The sequence below is a fragment of the Salmo salar genome, unplaced genomic scaffold (genome assembly GCF_905237065.1).
Source record: "Salmo salar unplaced genomic scaffold, Ssal_v3.1, whole genome shotgun sequence".
NCBI lineage: Eukaryota > Metazoa > Chordata > Actinopteri > Salmoniformes > Salmonidae > Salmo > Salmo salar.
The window spans coordinates 17,210-35,042 of NW_025549769.1; the positions used below are offsets into that span (position 1 = coordinate 17,210).

The 17,833-nt window shown below is 52.9% G+C and overlaps 1 protein-coding gene across 2 annotated transcripts in view; it reads left to right on the plus strand.

Annotated features, from left to right (window-relative positions):
- The window catches only part of LOC106575042 (ribosome biogenesis protein wdr12-like), a 28,189-nt gene extending 11,132 nt beyond the window's left edge, over positions 1-17,057 (plus strand). For both annotated transcript variants that reach the window (XM_045713509.1, XM_045713510.1), the window contains 8 exons: positions 113-267; positions 1,868-1,913; positions 4,921-5,006; positions 7,615-7,755; positions 8,795-8,900; positions 9,872-10,004; positions 12,701-12,773; positions 16,771-17,057. In XM_045713509.1, the coding sequence (XP_045569465.1) occupies positions 113-267; positions 1,868-1,913; positions 4,921-5,006; positions 7,615-7,755; positions 8,795-8,900; positions 9,872-10,004; positions 12,701-12,773; positions 16,771-16,848 (818 nt within the window). In that variant the 3' untranslated portion in view covers positions 16,849-17,057. The remainder of the gene's footprint in view (positions 1-112; positions 268-1,867; positions 1,914-4,920; positions 5,007-7,614; positions 7,756-8,794; positions 8,901-9,871; positions 10,005-12,700; positions 12,774-16,770) is intronic.
- The last annotated feature ends 776 nt before the right edge of the window (positions 17,058-17,833 follow it).

Sequence of the window (17,833 nt, forward strand, 5' to 3'; positions counted from 1 at the left end):
GTTTAGCTAGATGGTGTCGTCCTGACACCCCTATGTTTGTCTAGATGGTCTGATCCTGACACCCCTATGTTTGTCTAGATGGTCTGATCCTGACACCCCTATGTTTGTCTAGATGGTCTGACCTCCCTGCTGCTCACGGCCTCTCTGGACCAAACCATTCTGCTGTGGGAGTGGAACTCTGAGAGGAACAAGCTGAAAGCTAGACACTGTTGCCGTGGACACGCTGGGAGCGTTGACACTATCGCCACGGATCCCACACGCACTAAGGTGAGAGGAGGGGGAGGAGGAGACTGGGGGGAGGAGAAGACTGGGGGGTGGGGGGAGAAGGAGAAGACTGGGGTGGGGGGAGAAGACGAAGACTGGGGGTGGGGGGAGAAGGAGAAGACTGGGGGAGAAGGAGAAGACTGGGGGTGGGGGGAGAAGGAGAAGACTGGGGGTGGGGGGAGAAGGAGAAGACTGGGGGTGGGGAGAAGGAGAAGACTGGGGTGGGGGGAGAAGGAGAAGACTGGGGGTGGGGGAGAAGGAGAAGACTGGGGGTGGGGGAGAAGGAGAAGACTGGGGGTGGGGAGAAGACTGGGGGTGGGGGAGAAGACTGGGGGTGGGGGAGGAGAAGACTGGGGGTGGGGGAGAAGAAGACTGGGGGTGGGGGGAGAAGAAGGGTGGGGTGGGGGAGAAGAAGGGTGGGGAGAAGGCTGGGGGGGTGGGGGAGAAGACTGGGGGTGGGGGAGAAGGAGAAGACTGGGGGGAGGAGAAGACTGGAGGGGAGGAGGAGAAGACTGGGGGGGATAAGACTGGGGGGTGGGAGAAGACTGGGGGGAGAAGGAGAAGACTGGGGGTGGGGGAGAAGGAGAAGACTGGGGGTGGGGGGAGAAGGAGAAGACTGGGGGTGGGGGAGAAGGAGAAGACTGGGGTGGGGGGAGAAGACTGGGGGTGGGGGAGAAGACTGGGGGTGGGGGAGAAGAAGGGTGGGGGGTGGGGGGAGAAGAAGGGTGGGGGAGAAGGCTGGGGGGGTGGGGGAGAAGACTGGGGGTGGGGGAGAAGGAGAAGACTGGGGAGGAGAACACTGGAGGGGAGGAGGAGAAGACTGGGGGGGATAAGACTGGGGGGGTGGGAGAAGACTGGGGGGGAGAAGGAGAAGACTGGGGGGAGAAGGAGAAGACTGGGGGTGGGGGAGAAGGAGAAGACTGGGGGGTGGGGGAGAAGGAGAAGACTGGGGGTGGGGGAGAAGACTGGGGGTGGGGGAGAAGACTGGGGGTGGGGGAGAAGACTGGGGGTGGGGGAGAAGAAGGGTGGGGGAGAAGGCTGGGGGTGGGGGAGAAGACTGGGGGGTGGGGGAGAAGGAGAAGACTGGGGGGAGGAGAAGACTGGAGGGGAGGAGGAGAAGACTGGGGGGGAGAAGACTGGGGGGGAGAAGGAGAAGACTGGGGGTGGGGGAGAAGACTGGGGGTGGGGGGAGAAGACTGGGGTGGGGGGAGAAGAAGACTGGGGGTGGGGAGAAGAAGACTGGGGGTGGGGGGAGAAGAAGGGTGGGGGAGAAGGCTGGGGGGTGGGGGGAGAAGACTGGGGGGTGGGGGAGAAGGAGAAGACTGGGGGAGGAGAAGACTGGAGGGGAGGAGGAGAAGACTGGGGGGGATAAGACTGGGGGGGTGGGAGAAGACTGGGGGGGAGAAGGAGAAGACTGGGGGGGAGAAGGAGAAGACTGGGGGTGGGGGAGAAGGAGAAGACTGGGGGTGGGGGAGAAGGAGAAGACTGGGGGTGGGGGAGAAGGAGAAGACTGGGGGGGTGGGGGAGAAGACTGGGGGATGTGCAGTTGTCAACATCACTGCTCAGGAACTAATAGATGTATATGTGTCTACCTTCCTCTCAGTTCTGCAGTGGTTCCTGGGACAAGATGCTGAAGATCTGGTCAGCAGGTACAGTCCTATTGGACCTCTGGGCTGTTTGGGATGATAATGGAGTTAGATTAGTTTACAGCTCCATGTACAGTTGTACAGGTACAGTCCTATTGGACCTGTGGGCTGTTTGGGATGATAATGGAGTTAGATTAGTTAGATTAGTTTACAGCTCCATGTACAGTTGTACAGGTACAGTCCTATTGGACCTCTGGGCTGTTTGGGATGATAATGGAGTTAGATTAGTTAGATTAGTTTACAGCTCCATGTACAGTTGTACAGGTACAGTCCTATTGGACCTCTGGGCTGTTTGGGATGATAATGGAGTTAGATTAGTTAGATCAGTTTACAGCTCCATGTACAGTTGTACAGGTACAGTCCTATTGGACCTCTGGGCTGTTTGGGATGATAATGGAGTTAGATTAGTTAGATCAGTTTACAGCTCCATGTACAGTTGTACAGGTACAGTCCTATTGGACCTCTGGGCTGTTTGGGATGATAATGGAGTTAGATTAGTTTACAGCTCCATGTACAGTTGTACAGGTACAGTCCTATTGGACCTCTGGGCTGTTTGGGATGATAATGGAGTTAGATTCGTTTACAGCTCCATGTACAGTTGAAGTCGAAGTTTACATACACTGAGGTTGGAGTCATTAAAACTTGTTTTCCAATCACTCCACAAATTTCTTGTTAACAAACTATAGTTTTGGCAAGTAGGTTAGGACATCTACTTTGTGCATGACACAAGTAATTTTTCCAACAATTGTTTACAGAGAGATTATTTCACTTATAATTCCCTGTATCACAATTCCAGTGGGTCAGAAGTTTACATACACTAAGTTGACTGTGCCTTTAAACAGCTTGGAAAATTCCAGAAAATGATGTCATGGCTTTAGAAGCTTCTGATAGGCTAATTGACATCATTTGAGTCAATTGGAGGTGTACCTGTGGATGTATTTCATGGCCTCCCTTCAAACTCAGTGTCTCTTTGCTTGACATCATGGGAAAATCAAAATAAATCAGCCAACATCTCAGAAAAAAAATTGTAGACCTCCAAGTCTGGTTCATACTTGGGAGCAGTTTCCAAATGCCTGAAGGTACCATGTTCATCTGTACAAACAATAGTATGCAAGTATAAACACCATGGGACCACGCAGCCGTCATACCGCTCAGAAAGGAGATGCGTTCTGTCTCCTAGAGATGAACGTACTTTGGTGCGAAAAGTGCAAATCAATCCCAGAACAACAGCAAAGGACCTTGTGAAGATGCTGGAGGAAACGGGTACAAAAGTATCTATATCCACAGTAAAACGAGTCCTATATCGACATAACCTGAAAGGCTGCTCAGCAAGGAAGAAGCCACTGCTCCAAAACCGCCATTAAAAAAGCCAGACAACGGTTTGCAACTGCACATGGGGACAAAGATCGTACTTTTTGGAGAAATGTCCTCTGGTCTGATGAAACAAAAATAGAACTGTTTGGCCATAATGACCATCGTTATGTTTGGAGGGAAAAGGGGGAGGCTTGCAAGCTGAAGAACACCATCCCAACCGTGAAGCATGGGGGTGGCAGCATCATGTTGTGGGGGTGCTTTGCTGCAGGAGGGACTGGTGCACTTCACAAATAGATGGTATCATGAGGATGGAAAATAATGTGGATATATTGAAGCAACATCTCAAGACATCAGTCAGGAAGTTAAAGCTTGGTCGCAAATGGGTCTTCCAAATGGACAATGACCCCAAGCATACTTCCAAAGTTGTAGCAAAATTGCTTAAGGACAACAAAGTCAAGGTATTGGAGTGGCCATCACAAAGCCCTGACCTCACTCCTATGGAACATTTGTGGGCAGAACTGAAAAAGCGTGTGTGAGCAAGGAGGCCTACAAACCTGACTCAGTTACACCAGCTCTGTCAGGAGGAATGGGCCAAAATTCACCCAACTTATTGTGGGAAGCTTGTGGGAGGCTACCCGAAACGTTTGACCCAAGTTAAACAATTTAAAGGCAATGGTACCAAATACTAATTGAGTGTATGTAAACTTCTGACCCACTGAGAATGTGATGAAAGAAATAAAAGCTGAAATAAATCATTCTCTCTACTATTATTCTGACATTTCACATTCTTAAAATAAAGTGGTGATCCTAACTGACCTAAGACAGGGAATTTTTACTAGGATTAAATGTCAGGAATTGTGAAACTGAGTTGAAATGTATTTGAGTAAGGTGTATGTAAACTTCTGACTTCAACTGTATCTATAGTGTCCATAGTATCTATAGTGTCCACAGTATCTATAGTGTCCACAGTATCCATAGTATCTATAGTGTCCATAGTATCTATAGTGTCCACAGTGTCCACAGTATCCACAGTATCCATAGTATCTATAGTGTCCATAGTATCTATAGTGTCCACAGTGTCCATAGTATCTATAGTGTCCATAGTATCTATAGTGTCCATAGTATCTATAGTGTCCATAGTATCCATAGTATCCATAGTGTCCATAGTGTCCATAGTGTCCACAGTGTCCATAGTATCTATAGTGTCCATAGTGTCCATAGTGTCTAGTATCCATAGTGTCCATAGTGTCCACAGTGTCCATAGTATCTATAGTGTCCATAGTATCTATAGTGTCCATAGTGTCCATAGTGTCTAGTATCCATAGTATCCATAGTATCCATAGTGTCTATAGTGTCCATAGTGTCTAGTATCCATAGTGTCCATAGTGTCCATAGTGTCCATAGTGTCCATAGTGTCTATAGTGTCCATAGTATCTATAGTGTCCATAGTATCCATAGTGTCCATAGTGTCCATAGTATCTATAGTGTCCATAGTATCTATAGTGTCCATAGTGTCCACAGTGTCCATAGTATCTATAGTGTCCATAGTGTCCATAGTGTCCAGTATCCATAGTGTCCACAGTGTCCACAGTGTCCATAGTATCTATAGTGTCCATAGTATCTATAGTGTCCATAGTGTCCATGTTAACTATGTGTGTCCTGTGTTTCCCTGCTAACTGTTCTGTTGTCCTGCCAGTGGCCACAGAGGAAGAGGAGGAGGAAGAGGAGCCTCCCAGCAGACCCAGAAAGAAACAGAAGACTGAACAGCTGGGACTGACGAGGGTGAGGAGAGCAGCCTGACCCAGACTAACCCAGACTAACCCAGACTGACCAGGGTGAGGAGAGCAGCCTGACCCAGACTAACCCAGACTAACCCAGACTGACCAGGGTGAGGAGAGCAGCCTGACCCAGACTAACCCAGACTAACCCAGACTGACCAGGGTGAGGAGAGCAGCCTGACCCAGACTAACCCAGACTAACCCAGACTGACCAGGGTGAGGAGAGCAGCCTGACCCAGACTGACGAGGGTGAGGAGAGCAGCCTGACCCAGACTGACGAGGGTGAGGAGAGCAGCCTGACCCAGACTGACGAGGGTGAGGAGAGCAGCCTGACCCAGACTGACGAGGGTGAGGAGAGCAGCCTGACCCAGACTGACGAGGGTGAGGAGAGCAGCCTGACCCAGACTGACGAGGGTGAGGAGAGCAGCCTGACCCAGACTGACGAGGGTGAGGAGAGCAGCCTGACCCAGACTGACCAGGGTGAGGAGAGCAGCCTGACCCAGACTAACCCAGACTAACCCAGACTGACCCAGACTGACGAGGGTGAGGAGAGCAGCCTGACCCAGACTAACCCAGACTGACCCAGACTGACGAGGGTGAGGAGAGCAGCCTGACCCAGACTGACCAGGGTGAGGAGAGCAGCCTGACCCAGACTAACCCAGACTAACCCAGACTGACCAGGGTGAGGAGAGCAGCCTGACCCAGACTAACCCAGACTGACCAGGGTGAGGAGAGCAGCCTGACCCAGACTGACCCAGACTAACCCAGACTGACCAGGGTGAGGAGAGCAGCCTGACCCAGACTAACCCAGACTGACGAGGGTGAGGAGAGCAGCCTGACCCAGACTAACCCAGACTGACCAGGGTGAGGAGAGCAGCCTGACCCAGACTAACCCAGACTAACCCAGACTGACCAGGGTGAGGAGAGCAGCCTGACCCAGACTAACCCAGACTGACGAGGGTGAGGAGAGCAGCCTGACCCAGACTAACCCAGACTGACCAGGGTGAGGAGAGCAGCCTGACCCAGACTAACCCAGACTAACCCAGACTGACCAGGGTGAGGAGAGCAGACTAACCCAGACTGACCAGGGTGAGGAGAGCAGCCTGACCCAGACTAACCCAGACTGACCCAGACTGACCAGGGTGAGGAGAGCAGCCTGACCCAGACTAACCCAGACTAACCCAGACTGACCAGGGTGAGGAGAGCAGCCAAACCCAGACTAACCCAGACTGACCAGGGTGAGGAGAGCAGCCTGACCCAGACTAACCCAGACCGACCCAGACTGACCAGGGTGAGGAGAGCAGCCTGACCCAGACTAACCCAGACTGACCAGGGTGAGGAGAGCAGCCTGACCCAGACTAACCCAGACTAACCCAGACTGACCAGGGTGAGGAGAGCAGCCTGACCCAGACTGACCAGGGTGAGGAGAGCAGCCTGACCCAGACTAACCCAGACTAACCCAGACTGACCAGGGTGAGGAGAGCAGCCTGACCCAGACTGACCAGGGTGAGGAGAGCAGCCTGACCCAGCCTGACCCAGACTGACCAGGGTGAGGAGAGCAGCCTGACCCAGACTGACCAGGGTGAGGAGAGCAGCCTGACCCAGACTGACCAGGGTGAGGAGAGCAGCCTGACCCAGACTGACCCAGACTGACCAGGGTGAGGAGAGCAGCCAAACCCAGCCTGACCCAGACTGACCAGGGTGAGGAGAGCAGCCTGACCCAGACTGACCAGGGTGAGGAGAGCAGCCTGACCCAGACTGACCAGGGTGAGGAGAGCAGCCTGACCCAGACTGACCAGGGTGAGGAGAGCAGCCTGACCCAGACTAACCCAGACTGACCAGGGTGAGGAGAGCAGCCTGACCCAGACTGACCAGGGTGAGGAGAGCAGCCTGACCCAGACTGACCAGGGTGAGGAGAGCAGCCTGACCCAGACTGACCAGGGTGAGGAGAGCAGCCTGACCCAGACTGACCAGGGTGAGGAGAGCAGCCTGACCCAGACTAACCCAGACTGACCAGGGTGAGGAGAGCAGCCTGACCCAGACTAACCCAGACTGACCAGGGTGAGGAGAGCAGCCAAACCCAGACTGACCAGGGTGAGGAGAGCAGCCTGACCCAGACTGACCAGGGTGAGGAGAGCAGCCTGACCCAGACTGACCAGGGTGAGGAGAGCAGCCTGACCCAGACTGACCAGGGTGAGGAGAGCAGCCTGACCCAGACTGACCCAGACTGACCAGGGTGAGGAGAGCAGCCTGACCCAGACTTCACCACTATGGCCTATTTATTGCCTTAACTCCCTTATCTTACCTCATTTGTACTCACTGTATATAGACTTTGTTCTACTGTATTATTGACTGTATGTGTTGTTTTAGTCCATGTGTAACTCTGTGTTGTATGTTGTCGAACTGCTTTGCTTTATCTTGGCCAGGTCGCAGTTGTAAATGAGAACTTGTTCTCAACTAGCCTACCTGGTTAAATAAAGGACTTGTTCTCAACTAGTCTACCTGGTTAAATAAAGGACTTGTTCTCAACTAGCCTACCTGGTTAAATAAAGGACTTGTTCTCAACTAGTTTACCTGGTTAAATAAAAAAACAAAAAATCTTCCTCTTCTAGACACCCCTCATGACATTGTCTGGTCACAACGAGGCGGTGTCGTCTGTCCTCTGGTTGGACAGCGAGGAGATCTGCAGTGCATCCTGGGACCACACCATCCGCCTCTGGGACGCTGAGACCGGAAGCGTGAAGACCTCACTGGTGAGAGACTCTAACCCTAGACCTCACTGGTGAGAGACTCTAACCCTAGACCTCACTGGTGAGAGACTCTAACCCTAGACCTCACTGGCGAGAGACTCTAACCCTAGACCTCACTGGCGAGAGACTCTAGACCTCACTGGCGAGAGACTCTAACCCTAGACCTCACTGGCGAGAGACTCTAATCCTAGACCTCACTGGCGAGAGACTCTAACCCTAGACCTCACTGGCGAGAGACTCTAACCCTAGACCTCACTGGCGAGAGACTCTAACCCTAGACCTCACTGGCGAGAGACTCTAACCCTAGACCTCACTGGCGAGAGACTCTAACCCTAGACCTCACTGGCGAGAGACTCTAACCCTAGACCTCACTGGCGAGAGACTCTAACCCTAGACCTCACTGGCGAGAGACTCTAACCCTAGACCTCACTGGCGAGAGACTCTAACCCTAGACCTCACTGGCGAGAGACTCTAACCCTAGACCTCACTGGCGAGAGACTCTAACCCTAGACCTCACTGGCGAGAGACTCTAACCCTAGACCTCACTGGCGAGAGACTCTAACCCTAGACCTCACTGGCGAGAGACTCTAACCCTAGACCACACTGGCGAGAGACTCTATCCCTAGACCTCACTGGCGAGAGACTCTAACCCTAGACCTCACTGGCGAGAGACTCTATCCCTAGACCTCACTGGTGAGAGACTCTAACCCTAGACCTCACTGGTGAGAGACTCTAACCCTAGACCTCACTGGTGAGAGACTCTAACCCTAGACCTCACTGGTGAGAGACTCTATCCCTAGACCTCACTGGCGAGAGACTCTATCCCTAGACCTCACTGGCGAGAGACTCTAACCCTAGACCACACTGGCGAGAGACTCTAACCCTAGACCACACTGGCGAGAGACTCTAACCCTAGACCTCACTGGCGAGAGACTCTAACCCTAGACCTCACTGGCGAGAGACTCTAACCCTAGACCACACCCCTCACAACCTCTTAGTTGATGACTGATTGGTTAATCTCTCCTTCTCTTCTCGTCTATAGACGGGCAGTAAGGTGTTCAACCACATCTCCTACTCTCCACTGTGTCGTCGCCTGGCGTCTGGCAGCACTGACAGACACGTCCGGCTGTGGGACCCTCGCTCCAAAGGTCACAACTAAATCAAACTTCATTTAAACATCTCCGTGCACTTTCCAATGTACATTAGAACATCTCTCTTACGTGAGTGTATTTGTGTTTATTATGGATCCCCGTTAGTTCCTGCCAAGGCAGCAGCTACTCTTCCTGGGGTTTATTATGGATCCCCATTAGTTCCTGCCAAGGCAGCAGCTACTCTTCCTGGGGTTTATTATGGATCCCCATTAGTTCCTGCCAAGGCAGCAGCTACTCTTCCTGGGGTTTATTATGGATCCTCATTAGTTCCTGCCAAGGCAGCAGCTACTCTTCCTGGGGTTTATTATGGATCCCCATTAGTTCCTGCCAAGGCAGCAGCTACTCTTCCTGGTGTTTATTATGGATCCACATTAGTTCCTGCCAAGGCAGCAGCTACTCTTCCTGGGGTTTATTATGGATCCCCGTTACTTCCTGCCAAGGCAGCAGCTACTCTTCCTGGGGTTTATTATGGATCCCCATTAGTTCCTGCCAAGGCAGCAGCTACTCTTCCTGGGGTTTATTATGGATCCCCATTAGTTCCTGCCAAGGCAGCAGCTACTCTTCCTGGGGTTTATTATGGATCCCCATTAGTTCCTGCCAAGGCAGCAGCTACTCTTCCTGGGGTTTATTATGGATCCCCATTAGTTCCTGCCAAGGCAGCAGCTACTCTTCCTGGGGTTTATTATGGATCCCCATTAGTTCCTGCCAAGGCAGCAGCTACTCTTCCTGGGGTTTATTATGGATCCCCATTAGTTCCTGCCAAGGCAGCAGCTACTCTTCCTGGGGTTTATTATGGATCCCCATTAGTTCCTGCCAAGGCAGCAGCTCTACTCTACTACCACATATCTACAATACAACACCCGTGTGTGTGTGTGTGTGTGTTATTGCGTATGTTATCGTGTGTTTCTCTTCACAGTCCCTGCTGTTCCATAAGGTGTGTATTTATCTGTGTGTGTGTGTGTGTGTAGACGGGTCGCTGGTGTTGCTGTCTCTGACCTCTCACAGCGGCTGGGTCACAGCGGTGAAGTGGGCTCCTTCCCATGAGCACCAACTGGTGTCTGGTTCCCTCGACAACCTGGTCAAACTCTGGGACACCAGGAGGTCTGTATGCTGTAGGGGCTAGAGGCTGTAGGGGCTAGAGGGTGGGGTGGTAGGGGCTAGAGGCTGGGGTGGTAGGGGCTAGAGGCTGGGGTGGTAGGGGCTGGGGTGGTAGGGGCTAGAGGCTGGGGTGGTAGGGGCTGGGGTGGTAGGGGCTAGAGGCTGGGGTGGTAGGGGCTGGGGTGGTAGGGGCTAGAGGCTGGGGTGGTAGGGGCTAGAGGCTGGGGTGGTAGGGGCTAGAGGCTGGGGTGGTAGGGGCTAGAGGCTGGGGTGGTAGGGGCTAGAGGCTGGGGTGGTAGGGGCTAGAGGCTGGGGTGGTAGGGGCTAGAGGCTGGGGTGGTAGGGGCTAGAGTCTGTAGGGGCTAGAGGCTGGGGTGGTAGGGGCTAGAGGCTGGGGTGGTAGGGGCTAGAGGCTGGGGTGGTAGGGCTGGGGTGGTAGGGGCTAGAGGCTGGGGTGGTAGGGGCTGGGGTGGTAGGGGCTAGAGGCTGGGGTGGTAGGGGCTGGGGTGGTAGGGGCTAGAGGCTGGGGTGGTAGGGGCTGGGGTGGTAGGGGCTAGAGGCTGTAGGGGCTAGAGGCTGGGGTGGTAGGGGCTAGAGGCTGTAGGGGCTAGAGGCTGGGGTGGTAGGGGCTAGAGGCTGGGGTGGTAGGGGCTAGAGGCTGTAGGGGCTAGAGGCTGTAGGGGCTAGAGGCTGTAGGGGCTAGAGGCTGGGGTGGTAGGGGCTAGAGGCTGGGGTGGTAGGGGCTGGGGTGGTAGGGGCTAGAGGCTGGGGTGGTAGGGGCTGGGGTGGTAGGGGCTAGAGGCTGTAGGGGCTAGAGACTGGGGTGGTAGGGGCTAGAGGCTGGGGTGGTAGGGGTTAGAGGCTGGGGTGGTAGGGGCGAGAGGCTGGGGTGGTAGGGGCTAGAGGCTGGGGTGGTAGGGGCTAGAGGCTGGGGTGGTAGGGGCTAGAGGCTGTAGGGGCTAGAGGCTGGGGTGGTAGGGGCTAGAGGCTGGGGTGGTAGGGGCTAGAGTCTGTAGGGGCTAGAGGCTGTAGGGGCTAGAGGCTGGGGTGGTAGGGGCTAGAGGCTGGGGTGGTAGGGGCTGGGGTGGTAGGGGCTTGAGGCTGGGGTGGTAGGGGCTGGGGTGGTAGGGGCTAGAGGCTGTAGGGGCTAGAGGCTGGGGTGGTAGGGGCTAGAGGCTGGGGTGGTAGGGGTTAGAGGCTGCGGTGGTAGGGGCGAGAGGCTGGGGTGGTAGGGGCGAGAGGCTGGGGTGGTAGGGGCTGGGGTGGTAGGGGCTAGAGGCTGGGGTGGTAGGGGCTGGGGTGGTAGGGGCTAGAGGCTGGGGTGGTAGGGGCTAGGGGCTGGGGTGGTAGGGGCTAGAGGCTGGGGTTGTAGGGGCTAGAGGCTGGGGTGGTAGGGGCTGGGGTGGTAGGGGCTAGAGGCTGGGGTGGTAGGGGCTGGGGTGGTAGGGGCTAGAGGCTGGGGTGGTAGGGGCTGGGGTGGTAGGGGCTAGAAGCTGGGGTGGTAGGGGCTGGGGTGATAGGGGCTAGGGGCTGGGGTGGTAGGGGCTAGAGGCTGGGGTGGTAGGGGCTAGAGGCTGGGGTGGTAGGGGCTGGGGTGGTTGGGGCGAGAGGCTGGGGTGGTTAGAGGGTGGGGTGGTTAGGGGCCTCGAGGCCGTAGGGGCTAGAGGCCGTAGGGGCTAGAGGCCGTAGGGGCTAGAGGCCGTAGGGGCTAGAGGCCGTAGGGGCTAGAGGCCGTAGGGGCTAGAGGCCGTAGGGGTTAGTTAGAGTATGGTAGGTGTTAAGGTAGTGGCGAGAGACTGTAGGGGCGAGAGGCTGGGAGGTGTTAAGGTAGGGCTTAGAGGCTGTAGGGGTTAGAGGCTGTCGAGGCTGGGGTGGTAGGGGTTAGAGGCTGGGGTGGTAGGGGTTAGAGGCTGGGGTGGTAGGGGTTAGAGGCTGGGGTGGTAGGGGATAGAGGCTGTAGGGGTTAGAGGATGGGAGGTGTTAAGGTAGAGGCTGGGGTGGTAGGGGCGAGAGGCTGGGAGGTGTTAAGGTAGGGGCGAGAGGCTGTAGGGGCGAGAGGCTGTAGGGGCGAGAGGCTGTAGGGGCGAGAGGCTGTAGGGGCGAGAGGCTGTAGGGGCGAGAGGCTGTAGGGGCGAGAGGCTGTAGGGGTTAGAGGCCAGGGTGGTAGGGATTAGAGGACTAGGTGCTAGAGGCTGGGGTGATAGGGGTAGAGGCTGGGGAGCTAGGGGTTAGAGACCGGGGTGCTAGAGAATGGGGGTAGGGGTAGAGGCTGGGGAGTTAGGGGTAGGGGTTAGAGGCCGGGGTGCTAGAGGCTGGGGGGTAGGGGGTAGAGGCCTGGGTGCTAGGAGTTAGAGGCTGGGGGTAGGTATTAGAGGCCTGGGACTAAGAGGCGGGGGGTTAGAGGCCGGGGGTAGGGACTAGAGGCTGTGGGGGGTTAGAGGCTGTGGGGGTTAGAGGCTGGTGGGGGGGTAGATGCTGGGGGGGTTAGAGGCTGGGGGACTAGAGGATGTGGGGGTTAGAGGATGTGGGGGGTTAGAGGCTGGTGGGGGGTAGATGCTGGGGGGTTGGGGGCTGGTGTGGTTAGAGGATGTGGGGGGGTTAGAGTCTGGTGGGGTAGAGGCTGTGGGGGTTAGAGGCTGGGGGGTAGAGGCTGGAGTGTTATGGGATCTAGTGTTTACAAAAGTGTGTTTGTGTTCCAGCTGCAAGGCCCCTTTGTATGATGTGTCCGCCCACGAGGACAAGGTGCTCTGTGTGGACTGGACTGACAGCAGGGTGAGAAACCAGCACACATCTAGCCTGTATTAACCTGGAGAGACCAGCACACATCTAGCCTGTATTAACCTGGAGAGACCAGCACACATCTAGCCTGTATTAACCTGGAGAGACCAACACACATCTAGCCTGTATTAACCTGGAGAGACCAGCACACATCTAGCCTGTATTAACCTGCAGACACCAGCACACATCTAGCCTGTATTAACCTGGAGAGACACCAACACACATCTAGCCTGTATTAACCTGGAGAGACCAACACACATCTAGCCTGTATTAACCTGGAGAGACACCAACACATATCTAGCCTGTATTAACCTGGAGAGACCAGCACACATCTAGCCTGTATAAACCTGGAGAGACACCAACACACATCTAGCCTGTATTAACCTGGAGAGACCAACACACATCTAGCCTGTATTAACCTGGAGAGACACCAACACACATCTAGCCTGTATTAACCTGGAGAGACACCAGCACACATCTAGCCTGTATTAACCTGGAGAGACCAGCACACATCTAGCCTGTATTAACCTGGAGAGACACCAACACATATCTAGCCTGTATTAACCTGGAGAGACACCAACACATATCTAGCCTGTATTAACCTGGAGACACCAACACACATCTAGCCTGTATTAACCTGGAGAGACCAACACACATCTAGCCTGTATTAACCTGGAGACACCAACACACATCTAGCCTGTATTAACCTGGAGACACCAACACACATCTAGCCTGTATTAACCTGGAGAGACCAACACACATCTAGCCTGTATTAACCTGGAGAGACCAGCACACATCTAGCCTGTATTAACCTGGAGAGACACCAGCACACATCTAGCCTGTATTAACCTGGAGAGACCAGCACACATCTAGCCTGTATTAACCTGGAGAGACCAGCACACATCTAGCCTGTATTAACCTGCAGACACCAACACACATCTAGCCTGTATTAACCTGGAGAGACACCAACACACATCTAGCCTGTATTAACCTGGAGAGACACCAACACACATCTAGCCTGGAGAGACATCAACACACATCTAGCCTGTATTAACCTGGAGAGACACCAACACACATCTAGCCTGTATTAACCTGGAGAGACACCAACACACATCTAGCCTGTATTAACCTGGAGAGACCAGCACACATCTAGCCTGTATTAACCTGGAGAGACACCAACACACATCTAGCCTGTATTAACCTGGAGAGACACCAACACACATCTAGCCTGGAGAGACATCAACACACATCTAGCCTGTATTAACCTGGAGAGACACCAACACACATCTAGCCTGTATTAACCTGGAGAGACACCAACACACATCTAGCCTGTATTAACCTGGAGAGACCAGCACACATCTAGCCTGTATTAACCTGGAGAGACCAACACACATCTAGCCTGTATTAACCTGGAGTGACACCAACACACATCTAGCCTGTATTAACCTGGAGAGAAACCAGCACACATCTAGCCTGTATTAACCTGGAGAGACCAGCACACATCTAGCCTGTATTAACCTGGAGAGACACCAACACACATCTAGCCTGTATTAACCTGGAGTGACACCAACACACATCTAGCCTGTATTAACCTGGAGAGACACCAACACACATCTAGCCTGTATTAACCTGGAGAGACCAGCACACATCTAGCCTGTATTAACCTGGAGAGAGACCAGCACACATCTAGCCTGTATTAACCTGGAGTGACACCAACACACATCTAGCCTGTATTAACCTGGAGAGAAACCAACACACATCTAGCCTGTATTAACCTGGAGAGAAACCAACACACATCTAGCCTGTATTAACCTGGAGAGACACCAACACACATCTAGCCTGTATTAACCTGGAGTGACACCAACACACATCTAGCCTGTATTAACCTGGAGAGACACCAACACACATCTAGCCTGTATTAACCTGGAGAGACACCAGCACACATCTAGCCTGTATTAACCTGGAGAGACACCAACACACATCTAGCCTGTATTAACCTGGAGAGACACCAACACACATCTAGCCTGTATTAACCTGGAGAGACACCAACACACATCTAGCCTGTATTAACCTGCAGACACCAACACACATCTAGCCTGTATTAACCTGGAGAGACACCAACACACATCTAGCCTGTATTAACCTGGAGTGACACCAACACACATCTAGCCTGTATTAACCTGGAGAGACACCAACACACATCTAGCCTGTATTAACCTGGAGAGACACCAGCACACATCTAGCCTGTATTAACCTGGAGAGACACCAACACACATCTAGCCTGTATTAACCTGGAGAGACACCAACACACATCTAGCCTGTATTAACCTGGAGAGACACCAACACACATCTAGCCTGTATTAACCTGCAGACACCAACACACATCTAGCCTGTATTAACCTGGAGAGACACCAACACACATCTAGCCTGTATTAACCTGGAGAGACACCAACACACATCTAGCCTGTATTAACCTGGAGAGACACCAACACACATCTAGCCTGTATTAACCTGGAGAGACACCAACACACATCTTGCCTGTATTAACCTGGAGAGACACCAACACACATCTAGCCTGTATTAACCTGGAGAGACACCAACACACATCTAGCCTGTATTAACCTGGAGAGACACCAACACACATCTAGCCTGTATTAACCTGGAGAGACACCAACACACATCTAGCCTGTATTAACCTGGAGAGACACCAACACACATCTAGCCTGGAGAGACACCAGCACACATCTAGCCTGTATTAACCTGGAGAGACACCAACACACATCTAGCCTGTATTAACCTGGAGAGACACCAACACACATCTAGCCTGGAGAGACACCAGCACACATCTAGCCTGTATTAACCTGGAGAGACACCAACACACATCTAGCCTGTATTAACCTGGAGAGACACCAACACACATCTAGCCTGTATTAACCTGGAGAGACACCAGCACACATCTAGCCTGTATTAACCTGCAGACACCAACACACATCTAGCCTGTATTAACCTGGAGAGACACCAACACACATCTAGCCTGTATTAACCTGGAGAGAAACCAACACACATCTAGCCTGTATTAACCTGGAGACACCAGCACACATCTAGCCTGTATTAACCTGGACACACCAGCACACATCTAGCCTGTATTAACCTGGAGAGACCAACACACATCTAGCCTGTATTAACCTGGACACACCAGCACACATCTAGCCTGTATTAACCTGGAGAGACCAACACACATCTGGCCTGTATTAACCTGGACACACCAACACACATCTAGCCTGTATTAACCTGGAGAGACACCAACACACATCTAGCCTGTATTAACCTGGAGAGACACCAGCACACATCTAGCCTGTATTAACCTGGAGAGACCAACACACATCTATCCTGTATTAACCTGGAGACACCAGCACACATCTATCCTGTATTAACCTGGAGACACCAGCACACATCTAGCCTGTATTAACCTGGAGACACCAACACACATCTAGCCTGTATTAACCTGGAGAGACCAGCACACATCTAGCCTGTATTAACCTGGAGAGACCAGCACACATCTAGCCTGGAGAGACACCAACACACATCTATCCTGTATTAACCTGGAGACACCAGCACACATCTAGCCTGGAGAGACACCAACACACATCTATCCTGTATTAACCTGGAGAGACCAACACACATCTATCCTGTATTAACCTGGAGACACCAGCACACATCTAGCCTGGAGAGACACCAACACACATCTAGCCTGTATTAACCTGCAGACACCAACACACATCTAGCCTGTATTAACCTGGAGAGACACCAACACACATCTAGCCTGTATTAACCTGGAGAGAAACCAACACACATCTAGCCTGTATTAACCTGGAGACACCAACACACATCTAGCCTGTATTCTGTTCCCTCTGTCTAATCCAACTGTTGTACCTCCTCCTCTCCTCTCCTCTCCCCTCCTCTCCTCTCCTCGTCTCCTCTCCTTTTGCAGTTGATGTTGAGTGGAGGAGCTGACAACAAGCTGTACACATACAGATACACAGCCTGCGAGACAGATGCTGGAGCGTAGACGAGACGGACGGGAGACGGACGGGAGACGGACGGGAGCGTAGACTAGACGGACGGGAGACAGACGCTGGACTGGAGACGGGCAGATATAGCACCTGTGTTTTTATTGGATGTTATTGAAATGCAGTATCCAGTCGGTGATTATTCTGAATTGTTTCTGTTTTTATTTCTCTGATGTTTTGCCTGTTGATTAAAGCCTTTCCTGATGTGGATGTGTGTGTTTATGAACTGCTGCAGTTGTGTTTATCGAGGCTGTTCTTTACGATATCAGATGGTTTCCATTTAATACTGTATGTATGTAGCCACATCGTTTACAGATTAAACTACTGTGTTGAGAACCATCAGGGACAGGTCTGGTCTCTACTGCCCCCTCTGGGGATAATAGATACAGGTCTGGTCTCTCTACTGCCCCCTCTGGGGATAATAGATACAGGTCTGGTCTCTCTACTGCCCCCTCTGGGGATAATAGATACAGGTCTGGTCTCTCTACTGCCCCCTCTGGGGATAATAGATACAGGTCTGGTCTCTCTACTGCCCCCTGTGGGGATAATAGATACAGGTCAGTTCTCTCTACTGCCCCCTCTGGGGATAATAGATACAGGTCTGGTCTCTCTACTGCCCCCTCTGGGGATAATAGATACAGGTCTGGTCTCTCTACTGCCCCCTCTGGGGATAATAGATACAGGTCTGGTCTCTCTACTGCCCCCTCTGGGGATAATAGATACAGGTCTGGTCTCTCTACTGCCCCCTGTGGGGATAATAGATACAGGTCAGTTCTCTCTACTGCCCCCTCTGGGGATAATAGATACAGGTCTGGTCTCTCTACTGCCCCCTCTGGGGATAATAGATACAGGTCTGGTCTCTCTACTGCCCCCTCTGGGGATAATAGATACAGGTCTGGTCTCTCTACTGCCCCCTCTGGGGATAATAGATACAGGTCTGGTCTCTCTACTGCCCCCCTCTGGGGATAATAGATACAGGTCTAC